This window comes from Notolabrus celidotus, chromosome 10 (genome assembly GCF_009762535.1).
Source record: "Notolabrus celidotus isolate fNotCel1 chromosome 10, fNotCel1.pri, whole genome shotgun sequence".
Classification (NCBI taxonomy): domain Eukaryota; kingdom Metazoa; phylum Chordata; class Actinopteri; order Labriformes; family Labridae; genus Notolabrus; species Notolabrus celidotus.
In genome coordinates, this window is record NC_048281.1 from 35,276,330 (window position 1) to 35,297,129 (window position 20,800).

The 20,800-nt window shown below is 40.0% G+C and overlaps 2 protein-coding genes across 2 annotated transcripts in view; one reads left to right on the top strand and one right to left on the bottom strand.

Annotated features, from left to right (window-relative positions):
• f5 (coagulation factor V) overlaps positions 1-8,928 on the bottom strand; it is a 25,972-nt gene extending 17,044 nt beyond the window's left edge. The window contains exons 1-5 of the mRNA XM_034694138.1: positions 8,878-8,928; positions 4,757-4,816; positions 4,391-4,581; positions 4,014-4,096; positions 551-673 (exon numbers count right to left, since the gene is read on the bottom strand). Of these exons, the coding sequence (XP_034550029.1) occupies positions 551-673; positions 4,014-4,096; positions 4,391-4,581; positions 4,757-4,780 (421 nt within the window). The 5' untranslated portion in view covers positions 4,781-4,816; positions 8,878-8,928. The remainder of the gene's footprint in view (positions 1-550; positions 674-4,013; positions 4,097-4,390; positions 4,582-4,756; positions 4,817-8,877) is intronic.
• Positions 8,929-8,961: 33 nt separating this feature from the next.
• slc35a5 (solute carrier family 35 member A5) lies at positions 8,962-20,778 on the top strand. The gene is made up of 10 exons (XM_034693698.1): positions 8,962-9,086; positions 10,614-10,770; positions 10,859-10,957; positions 11,043-11,176; positions 12,238-12,305; positions 12,519-12,707; positions 12,813-13,013; positions 13,107-13,234; positions 14,808-15,076; positions 16,389-20,778. Exons 2-10 carry the CDS (start codon positions 10,644-10,646, stop codon positions 16,455-16,457), a joined length of 1,284 nt encoding a protein of 427 aa, XP_034549589.1. The 5' UTR covers positions 8,962-9,086; positions 10,614-10,643; the 3' UTR covers positions 16,458-20,778.
• Positions 20,779-20,800: the final 22 nt, after the last annotated feature.

The following is a 20,800-nucleotide window of genomic DNA, read 5'->3' on the forward strand; positions in this document are numbered from 1 at the left end:
GCATTTATAAGGCTTCTCATAAAAACAGTGTACGTTGTACACTGTAAGGAAATCCTGTTTGAGTGGTCTAAAGGTTGCAAAGCTCTGAGGACATTTCTGACTTCCTGAGCAAAGTCTGTGAGCCTGAGTCTGTGACGTCAGACTCAAAGATAATGAAGACTTGATGAAGGATTTCCTCTAATACCCAATTCCCTGCATTCTGCTGTTTTCATTAAGAGCAAATGAAGGAGCTGTCAAAGTTAATTTCCCAGCCTACTGATGACACAGATGTCCTCTTCTGTCTCTTTATATGAGCAGACACAGACAGTGATTTCCTCAGGCTTAGCAGCTCTTCCTGTTGGACTTCAGTACGCTCTACTTTGATAATCTGCCTCTCCGGGTTAATCTTTTAGACAAAGACAAACAACCTTGTTTGTTGTGTTAGCCAATCTTGTGTAATTATTAGAATGAGTAACATCATGAACATCCACTCTGACCCTAACAGACAGATGTGAGCGTGCTCCTGCTTTCTGTAGGTTTTCCACAGCTGTCAGACACAAGCGAGACCCACCCTCTGACTGTTTCCCGTAAGCGATGCCGTGTGGGTGGATACTGTGCGGTCCTCTCGCCATGTTCCTGAAAGTGACCACGATCGTCTCGCCCTCCTCCGCCCGCAGGGTGGGTCCGAGCAGACCTGCGGAGAGAGAGAGAGAGACAGGCGTCGGTTTGTTTGGTCTCTGCATCACATATATGTTCTGTTGCATCATCATGACACAGCTGGACAAATTATACAAAATCACACCGACTCATCGTTCTGTTATTGTACTCAGCAGCAGATACTTAACCTTCAGCACATGCATTGTACTGCACACCAATGTAACAACAGATTACTGCTTTATTTACTTCTTGTTCTTTCTTATATCTACCAGGGAGGAATCATTATGCACTAGTTCTCAGGAACAACCCTGCACACCAAAACGTACTTTCAAGTGAGAAGGTAAGTGATGTTAAAGTCCTCTCAGGATTTAATTGAGATCCACGTTTTTATGACTTCTTCCCATCACTGCAACAAAAACTGAGCTGAAGGATTTGGAAGGTTATATAAAAAAAGTGGTACACCCCTTAAAGTTTCCAGTCCAGGTGCAAACTGAATGAAGTCATGAAGTTGTGTTTTTGTACGGTGTCCTGAGAGGCTCTCACATGTGGCCCCAGGAACACTCAGATAAGGTTCACCAACACAGCTTTTCAACAGCTACATTTCTATTCAACTCAAGCTGAAAATTTTAGTTATTTCTCCAAAGATTTTTAGCAAAGAGTTTGGGCAATCAGAAATATTCAGAAATGACTGAAAAATCTATGAAATATGATTATATTAATGCCAAAACACACAGCATAGATGTAATTTTAAGCCCTATGTGTTTTTTCTCAATGAATTTTAGGCTATAAAGACTGATTTTATTCTAAATTAAAACATATTTTTACGTTGTTTGTTAGAGACAGATACAGCATGCATAGACAAACTGAAAACAGCCTTCTGATGCAATTATCTGTGTTTATAGATGATGCTAGTTTGCAACACAGGACACTAGAAAGGATGTTTTTAGAGTAAAAGATACAAAAATAAAGTTAAAAAAGAGACAGAAAAGGCAAACTGGTGACATATAAATAATTGCAATAGCATAAGATGATACATTTAAAGGGGACATATCACGCTTTTTTCATCAACATATATTGGTCTAAGAGGTCCCCAAAACATGTCTTTAAAGTTTATGCTCAAAAAAACACTTTGAAATCAGATTTTGGTCTGCCTGAAAAACCCTCTTCTTCAGTCCTCCTCAGAACACTCTGTTTTCCCTCTGACCACGCCCCCTCAGGAAGTGGATGTGCCTCGGCTCTCCAGCACGTTGATCTAATGTTTACATGTTGGCTGAATATACACGGCTGCTCACAGACCCGCGTTACTTCAACCCTCTGAATCTGATCCTGACGGAGAGGCGCCTGTAGCAGGACCTTTCTGAATGATTGGTCACAGATTTAGTGTTTCTTGTTGTTTTATTTATCAGTATGTAGACGTGTGTCTTGGTACACAGCTACAGCTACAGCTACAGCTATGAACATGTAGCTATGTGGCTATGCTAATTAGCGCTAGCACTTATCCATGACAAATAAAAATCATCCACTAGATCTTCAAATCTGCAGACGTGGGGAGTAAAACCGACCTTTGTGTTTATTAAGACAGCCTACAACTAGCATGCCTCCCTCCTAAGCTCCTTGTTAGCACACATTTGTGCAGGGAATGAAAAACAGAGGAGGGGTTGAGTTGTATTTTATACAGTCTATGGGCTGAACAAGCTCCGAGCTCTGACTCCGTGACAGACCGGATATTGTTGTTACGTAACAAAAACACTGAAGTCTGAAACGGCTGGTTTCACACACATTTACAGAAAGGTGGAGAAATCAGAACAGGGGCAGAATGGATTCTTTTCATTCTCGGGGGGTTTGTAGACAGGGACACATATTTCAGGTAAAGAACCATTAAAAAGTCAATTTTGCATGATATGTCACCTTTAACACATTTCTGAAATACTAAGAAAATGCTTCCTTTATAATTTCTTTGTAACATGAAATATTCTTGTGAGAGTATTCATGAAATGTTTATTTGCTCCTGTGCTGAACTCCCGGGGAGGTAAAAGGAGTAAAGGCGCAACTAATTTGCTTTGAAAGGATTGGATTGAGCTTATTAGGATGCTTCCTGGATTCCCCCCTTTGGAGGTAGATCAACATCTTACTGGAGGTATTATATCCTACCCCTTCTGTGATCACTTTATCCACTCTATTTATTCAGTATTAGTTTTCTTTTTCTCTTTTACACACTCTTTACATATTTTTTACAGTGTGCTTGATTTCTTTATGCACTGGGTTCATTCAACCCCTTTACCCACACAGTATTACTCCCTTTTCTTTCTGTTGATAAATGTGTTTACCTCAGTTAATTTATTCTCTATCCAACCACAACCACGGCACATTCCCCACACTTCTGTTTTTATTTTGAATTTAAATTAAAATTTCGGGATAAATGTATGAATGTATGTTTGTGTGAACGTGATAATGTCTATATTGCTGATGTGCAGTTATTGACCTACTGTGTTCTTATACCTCGGCTCTCTGGCCCTTTTAATTCCCCCTAGAGATTGATAAAGTGTTTTGAATTAAGTTGAATTGAATTGATCTACCTGGCGTCAAATAATAGGTAGAAAATATATGGATGGGTGTTTTATTTGTATCACACAAATGCACCATCTCTTAAAAAAGGATGCACTGGTTTTGAAATTTGCCTCAGTCCTTAGACAACACATAACTTCTTATTTTAAAGCTCCTGTAAGGCACTTTTGGTACTTGTTGATTTTGGCGCCCCCTGTGGAGAAACTGGCACCTCCCATTTCTTTACTGATTTGTTCCTTTACTTATGTAAGAAGTGTTCTGTCTTTAAACAAGTCAAATGTACCACTGATTGAAGATTTTTGCTTTTGAAAATGTAGATAAAGACCGTTTTGTAGCGTGTATTTAATCATGTCATCTGACATCTACCCCATCGGTGCAGTTTCAGACACTAAACATACAAAATAGAAATAATAAACCTCAACGGTTATAGTCTTATTTGTGTTTTTAGGTCATAATGAGGTGACAGAATTGATTTCAACCCCTTCAAAAATAAAAAAAATAAAAACCTCAAAGGAGCTTTAATGAATAATGCCATGATATTTTCTAATTTAGTTTTTCTTATCATAAAAAATCTTCTTCTATTGATCTGTTTTTAAATTAAATAAGACAGCTGATGTTATTTTCTTCAGTTTAATATGTTGAAAGAAGTCTAATTAGAAGCTCCCTCAGTGGAAACCTACAGACATACAACACTTTTATTTATATCCACTCATTTATAATATTTGGGTAGTGCACGTGCAGACAGGATGAGTGTTTCTTAGTAATAGACAGACAGACTATGTGTTCATGCAAACTCAATATGCAATACTCACCTAGCCATGAGGGATGAGTCTTAGCCTGTCTGAAGTCTTTCTCATACTCACGAAAAACCACTTTCTGATAGGTGGGCCCGGACCTAAAACACAGAGCATGAATCAACACATGAGAAAACACATTCTCCACACGCTGCACCGCATATCACTGTGATATGGAGTTTGAGATAGGAAGGAGTTTTCTCATGATGCAACGGATGCGTGTCCTCGGATAGAGAACAGGCTGCCACAGAAATGAAACAAGGACAATCTGGACAAGTACAAACAAATCTAATAAATGATTCCTGAAGCAAACTCAGACTTAAATGTGTAAAAACAGAGTCATAAAAGGTGTAATGTGTCTAATCCTGGTGATTTAATATCATAAGTTCTCCTACCTGTGGGAGTCATTTCCAGAGTAGTCCCACTCTATCTCCACAGCAGCGATGTAGTAGTGTCTCTCTCTGAGCTGATGCTGCTCCGCTCTGTCAGTCAGGAGAACCAGGATGAGCAGGAGACATGGAGCTCCAGCCCAGAAACAGAGCCTCATATCTGGGATCAGTGCTGCAAGGTGAGCGCGGTCTATACTCTGGATGTGAAGAAGACAAATCAATGAACTGACGCAGAGGTCCTGCTCTCAGCTTTATCTGTCACTGACAAACACACACACACTCACTCACTCACGCACACACATGTGTTTAAACATTATGTCCCAGGGCAATGAACTGTCTCCCCACTCTCTCTCTCTCTCTCGTTATTAAAACCTCCTGTGTTTGGCTGTGAGTCATCCCTGAGGGGCCGGGGTGTGCGTCTTCCCATCATCTCTGGAAAAGAAAAAAAACACACGGTGGGATGAGTGTGGAAATTTCTCTTACCTCAAACTTACCCAGAAAACGGAACCACACAACAAGTCATAATTCATGATAAAACCGTGCAAGAACAGCTGAGAACAGCTGTTTAAATACAAACACCAAAACAACTCCTTACACTGACTTTAACACTTTTCATTTCAAAGTTTCTTCAGTAACATAACACCCAAAACATCAAATCACAATGGATTTAATTTCCACTTCTGGACGTTTCATCCAGATTTGTCCCTAGTTGTCCTTTTCTCACTCACCATTACAAAATGATGAACTCCAATGGACATCTCTAGATATCAGAAGACACACTGAATTCAATTTCTCTTTAAAGGTATTCACTTTAATTATCTGGTCAATTCAAAACAGTATTTTAAACCCTTTTCTACAAACTGTCACTTGAGGAACTCAACTCAGATTTACTTAGTTTAAAGCTCCTGTTGATTGTAATAATCTGTTCATGTTCGATCTCATCATTTAGTTTCTTTAAGAATGCTCTGTCCTCTTATCTGGAGATGGAATGTACTTGCTATCAATAATACACCTTATGTTTGTATTTTCTTTATAATAATAATAATAATAATAATACATTTTATTTATAAAAGCGCTTTAAAAGATTCTCCAAGCGCTTTACAGGAAAATAAAATTATACAATAGAAAAGCAAAGGAAAGGAAAACAGTGCAAAAAAAAAAGCAAAGAAGAGCAAGGCAGCAAAATAAAACAAAACAAGAAAAAAAAAAACAATCAATTCTAGTTTAAAAGCCTTTGTAAAAAGGTGTGTTTTGAGTCCGGATTTGAATGTGGTGAGTGAGGGGGGAGAGTCTGAGGTGTTGGGGGAGAGAGTTCCAGAGGGTGGGGGCAGCGACAGAGAAGGCCCTGTCCCCCCAGGTTCGGTGCTTGGGTTTGGTGAGAGGGGTGAGGAGGTTGGCGTTGGTGGAGGGATTGAATGGCTGCAGAAGGTCGGTGAGGTAGGAGGGAGCTAGATTGTGGAGGGCTTTGTAGGTGATGAGTAGGATCTTGTACTGAATTCTTGAGGGGATGGGAAGCCAATGGAGGTTCTGGAGGACTGGGGTGATGTGGTCTCTGGAGCGGGAGTGAGTGAGGAGGCGTGCAGCTGAGGTTTGTATGTATTGTAGTTTGTTGAGGAGGGTGTTGGGTGAACCGTAGAGGATGCTGTTGCAGTAATCGAGTCTTGAGGTGATGAAGGCGTGGATGAGAGTTTCAGGGAGGGGCGGAGACGGGCGATGTTTTTGAGGTGGAAGAAAGAGTTTTTGAAATATTGTTAATGTGTTGTTGAAAGTTGAGTGACTGATCAAAAATGATACCAAGGTTACGGATGTGTGTGGATGCTGAAACAGTGGATTTATCAATAGTGAGTGAGAAGTCCGGGCAGGTGGAAGTGAGGGATTTTGGGCCTATGATAAGAATTTCGGATTTATTACAATTGAGTTTGAGAAAGTTTGTTTGCATCCAGGAGTTTATTTCAGTGAGGCAGTTTGTGAGGGTGGTGTGGGAAGCAGCGGTGATGGATGTGGTTGAAATGTAAAGCTGGATGTCGTCGACATAACAGTGGAAATGGAGGCCATGGCGGCGTATGATGTGACCAAGAGGGAGCATGTAGATGATGAAGAGGAGGGGACCAAGCACCGAACCCATATTTTCGGTTTGTTTGGTGATCTATGTAGTATTAAAAATGTCCTTTCTGTATTTCTCTGTGTTTATTTATATATATATTTTTTTGTTACTTAATATAATAATAATAATAATAATGACAATCTGTATTTACGGAGCACTTTTCAAAATCTGCATTACAAAGCATGAACATGCTACACACACAGGCAAACATGCAGATGCACAAACAAGATCTAATGGACATGCACGAATGAAGAGATGTCAGAGTGAGAGGCCTGCACACAAACAAGTTTCAGTGACTGGCACCTCTGCAGCAACCACTCCCACCTCCACATTGTGGTCTGCACAGGGACGTAAACCCAAGCCAAGTCCCTGAGCAGACTGATCTGTACGGCATTAAAATATGAAAACTCTTCAAGTGATGAAGACTCTCTGAACGCACTTTACCTCTTGGATAACATTTTGACATCCATGTGAGTTAATTTAGAAATCCTCATCCTGATTATCTTGATTTCTGACACATAGGAGTCAGATTCAGACATCTGCAGTTCATCAGATTCTGAACATGGTACCATGAACAGCCGGCACATCTTCCCTGCACTGTCCTCCCTCCACTGGTTATCAGTGACAGACTGAATTTATTATCATTTTAAAAACTGATTTCAAACTGTTGCACAGTTCTTGACCTTTAAGATATTACACATATTACTATAATACACGTAGGCCTACATATGTGTAAAATTGCTCCTTGAAATTTTAAAGCTTGTCATCTTGAGATAATGAGAAAAATAAGTTGAGATCTTGAGAAAAAAGAGGAAATAAATGTATTTAATCATGTCCTTTTAGGGCTTCTGTATTTTTCTGTATTATGTAAAGGTATTTTTCCAAGTCTTATTTATTTTCTGTATTACTGTGATTATTTAGCATATTTTTTTTTTTTTGTGAAGCTTTACTTTTTCACAGTGGAGTAAACTTAACCTTAATTTCCCTCCCTAAATTTAGTGTAGTGAAAGAGACACCTGTGTAAAGAGGTAGACAGTGACAGAAATATTTCTGTAATACGAAAAAAAAATACTCAAGGGCTTCCTCAGTAAATGTAAGATTTAAAGGTGACATATCATGCAAAATTGACTTTTTAATGGTTCTTTACCTGAAATATGTGTCCCTGTCTACAAACCCCCCGAGAATGAAAAGAATCCATTCTGCCCCTGTTCTGATTTCTCCACCTTTCTGTAAATGTGTGTGAAACCAGCCGTTTCAGACTTCCGTGTTTTTGTTACGTAACAACAATATCCGGTCTGTAACAGGAAGTCAGAGCTCGGAGCTTGTTCAGCCCATAGACTGTATAAAATAATACTGAATCCCTCCCCCGTTTTTCATTCCCTGCACACGTGTGCTAACAAGGAGCTTAGGAGGGAGGCATGCTAGTTGTAGGCTGTCTTAATAAACACAAAGGTCGCTTTGACTCCCCACGTCTGCAGATTTGAAGATATAGTGGATGATTTTTATTTGTCATGGATAAGTGCTAGCGCTAATTAGCATAGCCACATAGCTATATGTTCGTAGCTGTAGCTGTAGCTGTAGCTGTAGCTGTAGCTGTAGCTGTAGCTGTAGCTGTAGCTGTAGCTGTAGCTGTAGCTGTGTACCAAGACACACGTCGACATACTGACAAATAAAACAACAAGAAACACAGAATCTGTGACCAATCCTTCAGAAAAGGTCCTGCTGCCTTTCTGGCAGAAGTCGGTTTTACTCCCCACGTCTGCAGATTTGAAGATCTAGTGGATGATTTTTAGTTTTCATGGATAAGTGCTAGCGCTAGTTAGCATAGCCACATAGCTACATGTTCGTAGCTGTGTACCAAGACACACGTCTACATACTGATAAATAAAACAACAAGAAACACTAAATCTGTGACCAATCGTTCAGAAAGGTCCTGCTGCAGGCGCCTCTCCGTCAGGATCAGATTCAGAGGGTTGAAGTAACGCGGGTCTCTGAGCAGCCGTGTATATTCAGCCAACATGTAAACATTAGATCAACGTGCTGGAGAGCCGAGGCACATCCACTTCCTGAGGGGGCGTGGTCAGAGGGAAAACAGAGTGTTCTGATGAGGAATGAAGAAGAGGACTTTTCAGGCAGGCCAAAATCTGATTTCTAAGTGTTTTTTTGAGCATAAACTTTAAAGACATGTTTTGGGGACCTCTTAGACCAATATATGTTGATGAAAAAAGCGTGATATGTCCCCTTTAAACCCAGTTTTTCTACCAAGAATATACCTAACATGTCTCTAAATAAAAGTATATATAAGTCAAAATGAAGTGGGTGAATAAAGGGATGTTTAATATAATCAGCCTGATATAATGTCCCTTCTTTATCCCCTGCAAGGTGTTACCTCTCACTCCCACACCTCCTGCTGTCAGTTGCTGGCTGAAGAAACTCTAGGTACGCATGCGCATGAATCACACAGCCCTGCTGCAGTGTGCGTGTTTAATGACGCCAGCACGGCACCTGTGCCAGTGCGCCTGCGCAGAAGAACAAGGAACAGGAAGAGTTGATTAGCAAAACAAAGCTTCAGTTATGTCTTTGTTGAACGGATAACAAGTGAGTGTCACTCCGAAACAGTCTGATAGAGTTTTATAAATACATGTTAGGATTATATGTGACAGAAGAAGTGTGTTTGTTTTAACTGAAGGGTTTATTTACAGAGAGCTGTCGGGTATTAATGTGTAAAGATGCTAATTTAGCTCTGAGCTCACAGTCCGTGTAGCTAGTTCCTCCAGTTTTAGCTCAATTATGTGTTTAAGAGAGATACCTGGCGACCATGACAACTTCATATCTGTATGCTCTATCTTTATTAATATCACACTGTCAAAATACTAAAAAATTAGGAGATATCTACAGATGTGCCTCTGGTTTGTCAGTATGCTGTGATCAGTGGATAAGTCTATACATGTAATTAAATAAGTTATACCCATTAATAAGTCTTTAAATCCTTTATTTTTTTAACATTTATTTTATTTTTAACATGCTTGAGTCAAATCAAAGATACATGGTGTACATTCTGCTACTTGAACTTTATTTAGAAAACATTATTCTCATGTATTAAACTCTCATGCTGCAGATTTACTGATCTGCAGCTACAAAATAATCTGAGCAATAACAGGAACCATCCAGAGGATTAAAACAGCAGCTAAGTTACTACAAGTTCAGACAGATCCATTTAAAATATTCACCTGGAATAAACAAATATTTAGCATATTTAATATTTCTATTAGAGGTTTTATTCAACCAGCCTCTGTTTTTTATATTTTAAGTGTTTCCTCTTTAACTATTTAATTTTATTCAGACCTTTTGTTGTCTTTTATTTGGTGTTTTCTTGTATTTTTATTTGTCTCTCTGTTTTATTCCTTCTTTGTCAGCTTTAATGTTTGTTAAGCACTTTGTAACGTCTGTTTGAAAAGGGCTTCTTGCTCTACTTATTGAAATTATTCTTGTTGCTGTTGCTACTGCTGCTGTTGTTTTATTATAATAATAATTATTAATTATTCTATAATTATGATATATTATTATCTTTTTGTCATATTATAATATTGTTTTTTGTATTATTAGTATTGTCACTATACATTTCTTAATATTTTATTATTATTATTGTTATCATTATTATTATTAATTCTTTGCATTATTATTATTATCATCATCGTCGTCTGGTTTTGTATGATTATTATTATTATTTTAGCATTATTATATATATATATTTTTGCTATATTATAGTTATAAATTTTGTATTTGTATTATTTGTAATACTAATATACATTTATCAATATTTTTGTATTATTATCATTAGAATTATTTTTTTTATATATTATTATTATTATTATTATTATTATTATTATTATTTAATTTTAGTGATTCCACAGGCAGAACAAACTCAATAGCCTCGCTCTGACTGAAAATAGTCTGCTGATTTTTTCCCTGTCTCTGTTGAACATCCCCCTCCTGATCCTGGTGTTGTAACTGGATGCAGATAAACCTGTCCCTCCACTTCCTCTGCCATATGTTAATCCCAGGTTAACCTTTGTTTATTTAAATCCATGTTTAACTCTCTGTGTTTTTAATATGTCACTACAGGTGTGGCTGCTCTCACTCCCAGCGTCAGCCATGGCGTGCTGCACATCCTCCCCCAGGCTGTGCTCCCGCTCCTCGGCCTACACTCTGGCCCTCGGCCTGGGCTTCGTGACCCTCGGGACCAGCCGCATCCTGCTGCTCAAGTTCTCCGCCAATGCTCGTAAGAAGTATTTTTTATTTCTGGAGAGAAATGACCGGATGTGATGAACTTATCCTTAACTGTGTTTTTATCTCTCTTCAATTTGCAGAGAACAAGTATGACTTCCTCCCTGCGTCCGTCAACCTGCTCGCAGAGCTGCTCAAGCTGCTGTTCTGCCTGGCGATGTCCATCAGGGTCATAGTCCGAGGTAACGTTAGAGTCATAGCTGCCTCGCCATGACGCCATGATCGTGTGTTTACTGGTGAGGTCTTTAATTCTCTGTCTCTCCTCAGAGGGACGGTCATGCAGAGAGCTGGGCTGGTCCTCCAGCAGCTCATTCCTTCACTCCCTGAAGTGGGCCATCCCTGCTTTCCTCTACTTCCTCGACAACCTCATCATCTTCTACGTGATGACATACCTGCAGCCTGTGAGTTAACCCTCCTACAGGACTTCTTTTGTTGCATAAATTCAAATAATTGAGCTCACATTAAAGGGAAGTTACGTAGTTTTTTTTTACCTGGGCCTTTTTTTTTGCAGCTGTGAAATCATCTGTTGTGACGGTAATAAAAGTGCATCCTCTAAAAGTTCTAGCTTTTGTTACAGACAGACTCAGATTATTAATCTAAATGTCTGACATCATTACAGAAAGGATCCTGCAGAGGCAGACCTTTTCTTTAAGACTACAGTATATATTTTTTTAATACCAGAAAGAGCGTTTAAACCAGACTGCTTTAACAAACACAGTCATCGTACCTCACAGATCACAGGACTTTCAGGTTTCAGCCTCGGTTTTAATTTCAAAAATGCATCCTCATCTTTGCCTAAAATGTCTGTGACACTAAAACTAAGAGCCTCAGTGCGTCTGTGGCAAAAAGAAGCACTTTGACTTCAATCAGGTTCCTACAATAGTTACACTGTTTAGGTCTTCTTGTGGGCGCCTATGGCCAAGCAGTTTAAGCGCAACCCCCATGTGCAGACGCTAAAGTCCTTGTCGCCCCTGCTCTCGACTTCCCATATTTCCTGTCCATCTTCAGCTGTCTTATCAAATAAAGGCAAAAAATATCACTGAGGAAAAAAAGAAAATAACTTTTGTAAAACACAGCTGAGGAAGTCAGGCACCAAAACAAAATGAAAACATCCGGTTAATTTTCAGAATAAAACCCTCTGTGTTATCACCAGGCCTGGAGTCAACAGGTCAGAGGTTTTCAGAGGACCAGAAAGACACAGAGCTGGACCGGAAACAGATCTGGTGGAAGTCCCGTGTTTCTCCTGTACATGGGGCGCTTGCTCCTTCCCAACACAGCCTGGGGTTAAAAAATACCACAGCTACCCTTTAAAACACCAATCTAACCTTCCTGCTAACTCTTTAAAAACCTCTCTAGGATTCAGCTAAAAAAACTAAATGTATATTTTTATATATCAGTTCTCGTGCTCCATTATCACTCCTCTGTTTATCTCTGAAGCTGCTCTTCTTCCTCTCGTCCTCAGGCCATGGCGGTGTTGTTCTCCAACGTTGTCATCCTGACCACAGCTGTGCTTTTCAGAATTGTTCTTAAGTAAGTTCCTCAATGAGCTTCTCTGCTGTACTTGCCTTTAGTAATCTTCACCACACTCTCAGGTGTCTCACTGCTCTGCACAGTTTCCCATCATGAAGTAAAGCAAAGCAGCATATCTCATATTTGAACACTTCTTCTGCATGTTTGATAACTTTTGTAACCGATACAGAAGCATCTTGACCTTCATCCTTTCTTTCTCCTCTCTTCCTCCAGGAGGCGTCTGTCCTGGGTTCAGTGGGCAGCCTTAGTCATCCTCTTCCTCTCCATTGTGTCCTTAACGATGGGATCGGGACGCAGCCAGAACGCCATCGCTGTGCCTGGTCTCCACTCCACCTCCCTCTCCAAGCCCTCCAACAGCTGCTTACTGTACACACAGCTGCTGGAGCAGATGAGGAACAGCAGGTATCATGAAGAGCTGAGACACGTGAACACCTTCCTCCACAGATTTAACACTTCTTCTTAATTCAGTTGTTGCTAAATGTGATCTCGTTTCGTCCTTCACTTCAGTGCCAGTGGATCTTGGGAGTCGTCGCTCCCCGGTCAGGCCTGGAGGGACCGGGTTGTGGAGAAGCTTCAGACCCTGGGTGTGGGTCACATCCTGCTCCTCCTCCAGTGCTTCATCTCCGCCATGGCCAACATCTACAACGAGAAGATCCTGAAAGAAGGAGACCAGATCACAGAGAGCATCTTCATCCAGAACAGTAAACTGTGAGAGGAGATGCATGATATGAAGATACAGGAGAAACATGCTGAGCTGCGCTTTAAATCCTCACCTCACCTCTGTGCTGTGTGGCTCTGCAGGTACGCCTTCGGTGTGGTGTTCAACGCGCTGACCCTCGGGCTCGGCAGTGAAGCACGAGGACTCACGGTGCACTGTGGCCTCCTGCACGGACATAACGTCTTCTCCCTGGGGCTGGTGCTCGTCACCGGTGAGTTTAAACTTTAAAGTCCTGATAACCAAGGGGCCAAAAGTTATGATCTTCTTCTCATTTAAAGTATGATTTGTGGAGCTGGACTTTTATATATCTTTATGTCGTGTTTTTAATAGTTTTCCAATCCTGACTCCCGTGTGATTTCATGTTGTTGTTGTTTTGTAATTGGATGTCGTCATCTTGCTGCAAAACGGCACAAATAAAGTCTCTCTGTTCTGCTGCTCTGCACAGTTATCTGCAGAGAAGGATACAGGTTTAAGATAAGATGAGATGTTACTTTATTGATCCACCGGGGGGGAAATTCAGTTGTTACAGCAACCCAGACATAAGTACAATCAAGAAGAAGTTTCAATAAGTAAAAATGAAATAAAATAAAAATAAAATAAAATAAAGATAAAATACAATTTAGATATGTACAATGTTACAAATGGAATTTAGATTAAATTTCTAAGTGAATAAAAACAACCAAAAGTAAAAGATTACAATGAAAAATCGTAAATATAAAAAATACAAAAATATGAAAAATATAAACATGTAAAAATATAAGATAAAAAAATCTAAATAAATAAAGAAATCTATAAAAATATAAAACATATATAATATAAGAATTTTAAACATATAGAAAATATATAAAAATATCAAAAAATATCAAAATAAAAGAAATATGAAATTAATTAAAAAGTAAAATATAAGATAAAAAAATTATAAAATATTAAACATATATAATTTAAGAATTTAAAACACAAAAATATAAAATATAAGAATATATAATTTATAAAATATATCAAAAATATCAAAATATAAGGAATATAAAATAAATTAAAAAATACAAACATAAAAAAAAAAAAAAAAAAATTAAAATATAAAATCCTTCCAGTGATACTGCTTAGAAAAGAGTAAAAACCTCTGGATTAAAACACACTCAGGTGACATCTTCTGTGAAAGCACATGGATACAAATGTGTTTTTAAAAGAGATTTAAAAGAGGAGAAAGAAGTGTTCAATCTGATCTCCTCGGGGAGGTTGTTCCAGAGCTCTGACAGAAAGGTCCCGCTCACCTTCGGTCCTCAGCCTCGACTGTGTGATGACGAGCAGAGCCTCAGCTGAGGACCTCAGGGTACGACCCCAGAGCATGCTTTTAAAGTCAACAATAACATCTTACAATCATTGGTGGAAATTGGTGATGAAGGCCTGATTGGAAGGTCTGTTGGAAATGTTGCTGGGGAAGGTGAAGCTGTTGTTACCCAGCAGTCGTATGAGTCGTTCCAAAAACCCAACGGTGGATCAAAAACAAGGACTTCAGTTTCCATCCCAGGAAGAGATTTGTGCAGAAAAACTATTTATTTAAAGATAAGCAGCGTTATGTTTGGAGCTGCAGCCAGGAGACATTAGTTTGGCTTGAAGTCTGGAAGCAAAGGGGGGCTCAGCCAGACTTGTTCTTTCAAAATCATCCTTCAAGCATCTCTAAAAACTGTTGCAGTGCTGCAAACATGAAAACCACATCATGCAAAATCGTATCATGTTGTTCAGGAACATGTGAGAAGTTTCATGTTTGTGTGTCTTCTCTCCAGCCGCCCTGGGTTTATCTGTGGCCTTCATCCTGAAGTTCAGAGACAACATGTTCCACGTCCTGACGGGCCAGATCACCACCGTCCTGGTCACCGCGCTCTCCCTCTTCCTCTTCGACTTCCGGCCCTCGCTGGACTTCTTCCTGCAGGCTCCCATGGTCCTGCTGGCCATCTTCATCTACAACGCCAGCCGGCCCAAAGACCTGGAGTACAGCCTGGTGCAGGAGAAGCTGCGAGTCGTCAACGGGGAGGTGTTTGAGAGGTCCAGAGGGGTACGCAGGAAACCACACTCACACACCACAAATCTTCTTTAGTCACACACACACACACACATACTTATCCTCATGTAACCTCTATGTAAAGCCCCCTCCCCTCCTCACACACACACACACACACACACTCAGTCTCTGTAGGAGAACTTGGCTCTGGGTTCTTCGTAATGTGATTTCTGTAACACAGGAGGAAAGCTGACTCTCTGCTTTCAGACTCCCTCTGGAGACTTCCCATAATGTCATTAGGTGAATGAAGTGTATTAGATTTTTAAAGTGGAAGCTATTAAACACAGCAGATGTGTTTGAGGTCAGACCAGGACACAGTCCCGGACTGTGAGAGAGTTTACCTGAGCGCTGGCTGAATTAAAAAGCTTAGGCTGATAGAAAGAGGTTTCTTTTACAGAGAGGATACTGAAGTATACCTTTACATTTTATTTTCATTATATATCATTTTTTTAAGTTATGTTTTTGGGGCTTTTTTACTTTTTTTTGATAGGACAGCTGAACAGAGACAGGAAACAGATAGCAGAGAGTGGGAGGAGACATGCAGTAAAAGGTCCCAGCAGGACCTCTGCCTCTCAGGCGTGCTTAGACTGCTCGGCCACCGGCTCCCTGATTTATTTAAACTTTAATTTAATTTGGTGTTAATTTATTTTCATGTATTCTTTTGTTTATGTTTATAATTTAATTGAATTTGTATTATTAAATTTAAATTTATTTTATTTATCTGTTCATTTTTTATGTATTTCATTGTATTTTATTTCATTTTATTTTTATCTTTAAATTCAAATTTTTTTTATTTATCTATTTCAATTTAATTTAATTATTTAATTTATTTATACATTTTTATTTTATTTATCTATTTTCATTGTATTCTATTTCATTTTATTTCTATTTTTATATTCAAATTTATTTTATTTATCTATTTCAATTTAATTTAATTATTTTTTTTATGTTTTATATTTGTCTATTTTTATTTTATAGTATTTTTTATATAGTTGTACTCTATTTTTTCTCCCCTTATTCCTGTATTACAAATTGCCACCATGTCTCTGTTGCTGCAACAACCGAATTTCCCCATTAAAGGAATCTACCTTAGGTTCCTCTGAGTTTCAGAGTCACAATTCAGACTTCAGAAGTTGTCCTGGATGATGTATCAGGACATCATAAACCTTACTCTCCCCTGAATGTCTGTGAAGATCTTCAGAAACATTAAAGACTAAACTCTGACCTGAAGTCCTTTGAGTGTGCAGGTTTTGCTCCCTGTGTGTCTGCTTGTGCTCTGACATCCTCTTCATGTTTCCTGCTGCAGGACGGCGAGGAGCTGGAGCTGCTGACGAAGCCCAACACGGACAGCGACTCTGACGAGGAGTCTCTGTAGTTGCCTCTCATTGGACAGAAGACTTTGTGAACCTGTTCTCCTGAACAAAGCACAGCTGCGTTACGTTGACTGCCTGCAGGTAAACTGCGTCTGACGCTGCGGATCGGTTCTGTGATGACCACTCGTGATTTTTAAGGCTTGTGTGTATATTTTGAAACGTGCCTGTCTGTGAATAAGTGCTTTCATTGAAGGGGAGTTTGACGTTTTGAACCGAAGTGCTACTTTTACATATTTTGGGGCCTGTATCACAGAAGAGAACACAACGTTTGGGTGTTGCTCCTGTGGTTTGCTTCAGCTGGAAGTTCCTTAGCAGTTTGTCGCTGCTGCAGAATAATCCCTACATACCAGCTGACCAATCAGAGCTCATCCTGAGTATAACGGTCCTGTCTTTGAGACTTTAAGTTTGCAAGCTTGCACATGAGATGCACAAGTTCTTTTATGTTGTGTTATTTAAATGATGCTTCAAAACAATCCTTCCAGTCGTTCTCTCAGAACAAACTCCAGAGTCTTATTTTGCCACCTGAAGCGACCCTTGGAGCAATCCCAAACCTGGACCCACCAGCCAATTAGACCCCAAACCATGTTACCACAGGGCCAGACTTCAGAACTCCCCCCCCTGGTGTCGTGGAGGAGACGCTGTATTTGCTGTTTGGGATCATGAATGGTTTCTTTTATTGAGAGTTTACTTCTTCTGATGATTCCTGCTGTGTGTGCAGAGATTTGACCAGCATCCACTTTTGAGTCAGGGTTTAGGATTGTATAAATAAATGTGCAATATTTGGAGTTATTGTTAAACCGTGTGAGGTGTTCAGTCAGTTGATGGTTCATTTTAAAACTAGGGCTGGGCGATTACTCCAAACCGGCATCCAGACCCTGTTAATGTTGGTTATATTTTAACCCTGTGCAATATTTCATCTTTGTGTTGCCTTCAGTATTTTAAAACCACAAAGGTAAGATGTGTACTGAGCCCCTCAAGTGACATGGGCAGAATTAAAACATTTGATATGTTCCTGTGCAAACCAGAAGCTAACCCGTGCTCATGTGAAAAACTTCTTGAGATCACAATATGTTATTGCGTACTCGTGTGAAAGTTTCCCATGCTCACAACAAAGTTTCCCATGTGCACAAGTCACCAAGTGTGCACTGGAGATCAACCAGTGCATCACTGTCTTCCAGTTTGGATCTAAAAATGACCGTACAGCAATTAATTGAGCTTTACTTCAACCTTGGGCTTCATTCAGGGTGTAAAATTAACACCCGGCAATGGCAGGTAAAGAATTAACAAAAACACACACACCTGCCAGTGGCTGATGGAACATTTTTTTTTTTTTAACTTAATTTTTATTCATTTCTCTCATCAACAATACAATGTGAAAAATGTCTTTTTTTTTTTTCTTTTTCCAGCTGTATAGTTCCATTCAGACATTATGATAGAATCAGATAACACAAATACAATAAAGCAAAATGTCCACTCCAGAGAATAAACATACAAACAATATTACACACATACATACAAGTATGAGAATAAATGTTCATATGAGTAAAGGAGAAATGAAAATCCTAATTAAATATTGTAATCATGAAGAAATAAATTCTAATCCACTCAGATATATCACGTGTCAAAGTACAGGTGTGAAGTTGAAACCAGGAGAAAGTAATGCATGATCTTGGTCTGCCCCTAAATTAAACATCACTCTCTATTGCATTAGTAAAGCCAGCACAGGTCTCCACCTTGTTGTAAAAGTTTCTCTTTGGAGTCTTAATTGGTATGTAATTTGTTCCATTTGATAAATGTCCCAAACCTTCTGGATCCATGTATTGTAAGTGGGAGGGTCTGGTTTCAACCAGCGTATGGTGATGCACTTCAGGGTCGCTGTAGACAGGATATTAAACAAGAACTTTTTGGCCCTCCCATTCAGGCCAACTGGCATCACTCTGAGTATTGCCAACAAGGGGTCTTGAGGAATGTCCTTTTGGAAGACCTCTTTCAGTGCATCAAATACTTGCCAATGGAACATTTTGTATTGCATGTGAGGTTTTGTTTTCATCCTTTCGCCCATTCCTGCTGATTGTCAGGCTGTTTTGACCCTCGCGGCGCACTGTACTTGTGTTGTGATTTGGTACGCCGGGAACGGCGTGACGTCAGCTACATGAGTTCTTTTCATTCCCTTTGCTTGAAGAAACACGGCAGGAAGAGCGTTTCAAGGAAGATGTGGCGACCATAGACTGGAAATAAAAATGGACAGCGTTGCTCCGCCTCTTCCCGTTGTACGGTTCTGAAGCCAAAAAATCCCTCTCCTGGGCGCCGCCATTGTGCAGCCAGAGCCTGTGAAGCCACTGTAATAAGCTCCGCCTACAGCGTAACGTCACAAGACGCTGTGTGTCCTTCACTCTGCGGCGGCTGTGAATCAAACAGGAAGTAAAACCCCGTTTTTTAAACTCTAATAACCAACGAAGAAGAAACTTTTCAGGAAAAAGAGGCCTTGGACACAAAACAGTCAAATACTAACTACATATCACCACAGCATACGGATGAGAGGAACATTCGTACCATGTGTATTTATTTTTTAAAGTTTGACTGCGACAGATTTTTTGACCTATACTGCAGCCAGCCACCAGGGGGCAGACACTCTGCTGACAGCTTCACCACCAGGGGTGCATCCGGCTTCCTTGGTGGCGACACATTCCCGGTGTGAAGCCGCCACAAACAAAAAGGATAAACAAAGAGGCAGGAGACGATCAGACAGCTAAACAGAGTAATATCACTATAATCCATGTTTTACAGAAAACTGGAAAACTGACGAGGCTGGCCGACCTCGATCCTGGCTGACTCACGACCTGACAAACCACACGAAGGAAAACCCATTCGTTGTTGGCACAATGAACATATAATCAGGGAGTATTAGGGACCATGAAAAGTCAAAATGCCACAGTGACAGCTTAAAAACCTCACAGCCTGTGAGCTCAACCCAGGTCATCAAGTCAGTGACAGCTGCCTGTATTCTTTAAGTGATGCTTAAGTTGGATTTTCATAATAAAACGTATGTTAATTATTTTAAATCAAATAAGACATGATTTTTTTTATTTGGCGGGTACATTTCTGGAGGTCACTAGCCAATGGCAGATGAGGTAAAAAGTTAATTTTACTCCCTGGCTTCATTATAAGGATATCATGGCTTTGCTTTATTGTCTCAGAACGGCTCCTAAAACTTACATTCTGCCTCACTGTGTTTTGCCAGTTTATTTCACCTGCGCAGGAAATACTTTTTCATACTCACAGGAAATGATCACGTGCTCATGAGAAAGTTTCTTGTGCGAACACAATAATATTTCGTGATTTCAAGAAACTGCACGGTGGTGCAGTGGGTAGCTCTGTTGCCTCATAGCTAGAAGGTTACTGGTTCGAATCCCCGGTTGGGCAGGTGCCTTTCTGTGTGGAGTTTGTATGTTCTCCTTGTGCATGCGTGGGTTTCTCTCCTGGCACTCCTGCTTCCTCCCACAGTCCAAAAACATGCTCACCAGGTTAATTGATCACTCTAAATTGCCCGTGGGTGTGAGTGTGTGCGTGTGTGTGTCTGTGTTAGCCCTGTGATAGGTTGGCGACCTGTCCAGGGTGTACCCTGCCTTCCACCTGAAGCCAGCTGGGATAGGCTCCAGCTCCCCGTGACCCCTAACAGGATAAGTGGTCAAGATAATGGATGGATGGATGGATCTCAAGGAATTTCCTCTAGAGCACAGGATAGTTTCTGTTGTGCATGAGGACATATCTAATTATTTTTCCTGCCTATGTCCCTTCAGGGGCTCCGTAGATGTCCACTCTTTCATTCAGCAAATGATCCCTGCTTAATTTATGGTGCAAACCTCATCGATGAACCACAAGGGCAAAAATCAACAACAAAATCCACCTTAATGAATCATAATTTAGGTCTTAATTTGAGGCCGTATCGCCCAGCTCTAGTTTAACCCATGCAGGGATCTTTTGCAACACAGCACAAATGCACAAACTCTTAAAAATAGCCGTGTAATTGTAAATTGTAGACGCACAAACCGCTGCTGTTACAGTGTGAGGGCTTTCAGTGTGTGTGACATGAACATGAAGCGTGACGCAGAGGAACGTAGGGACTCTCCTGAAAGCACAACAAGCTGGATCCTGGTTCTCACTGCGCCTTGAATGTTCATCAATCAGTAACTGTTTCATGTGCTCAGACTGTGAAATACTTACATACAATACTTGGAGAATTCCTATTAGTGCCATGAAGTTGTAACACGTATGAATGCGTCTTGTTCTGAAATAAACTGCAAATAAAGTGCTTTAAATTTGTCTCTCATTCCACCACTAGGAG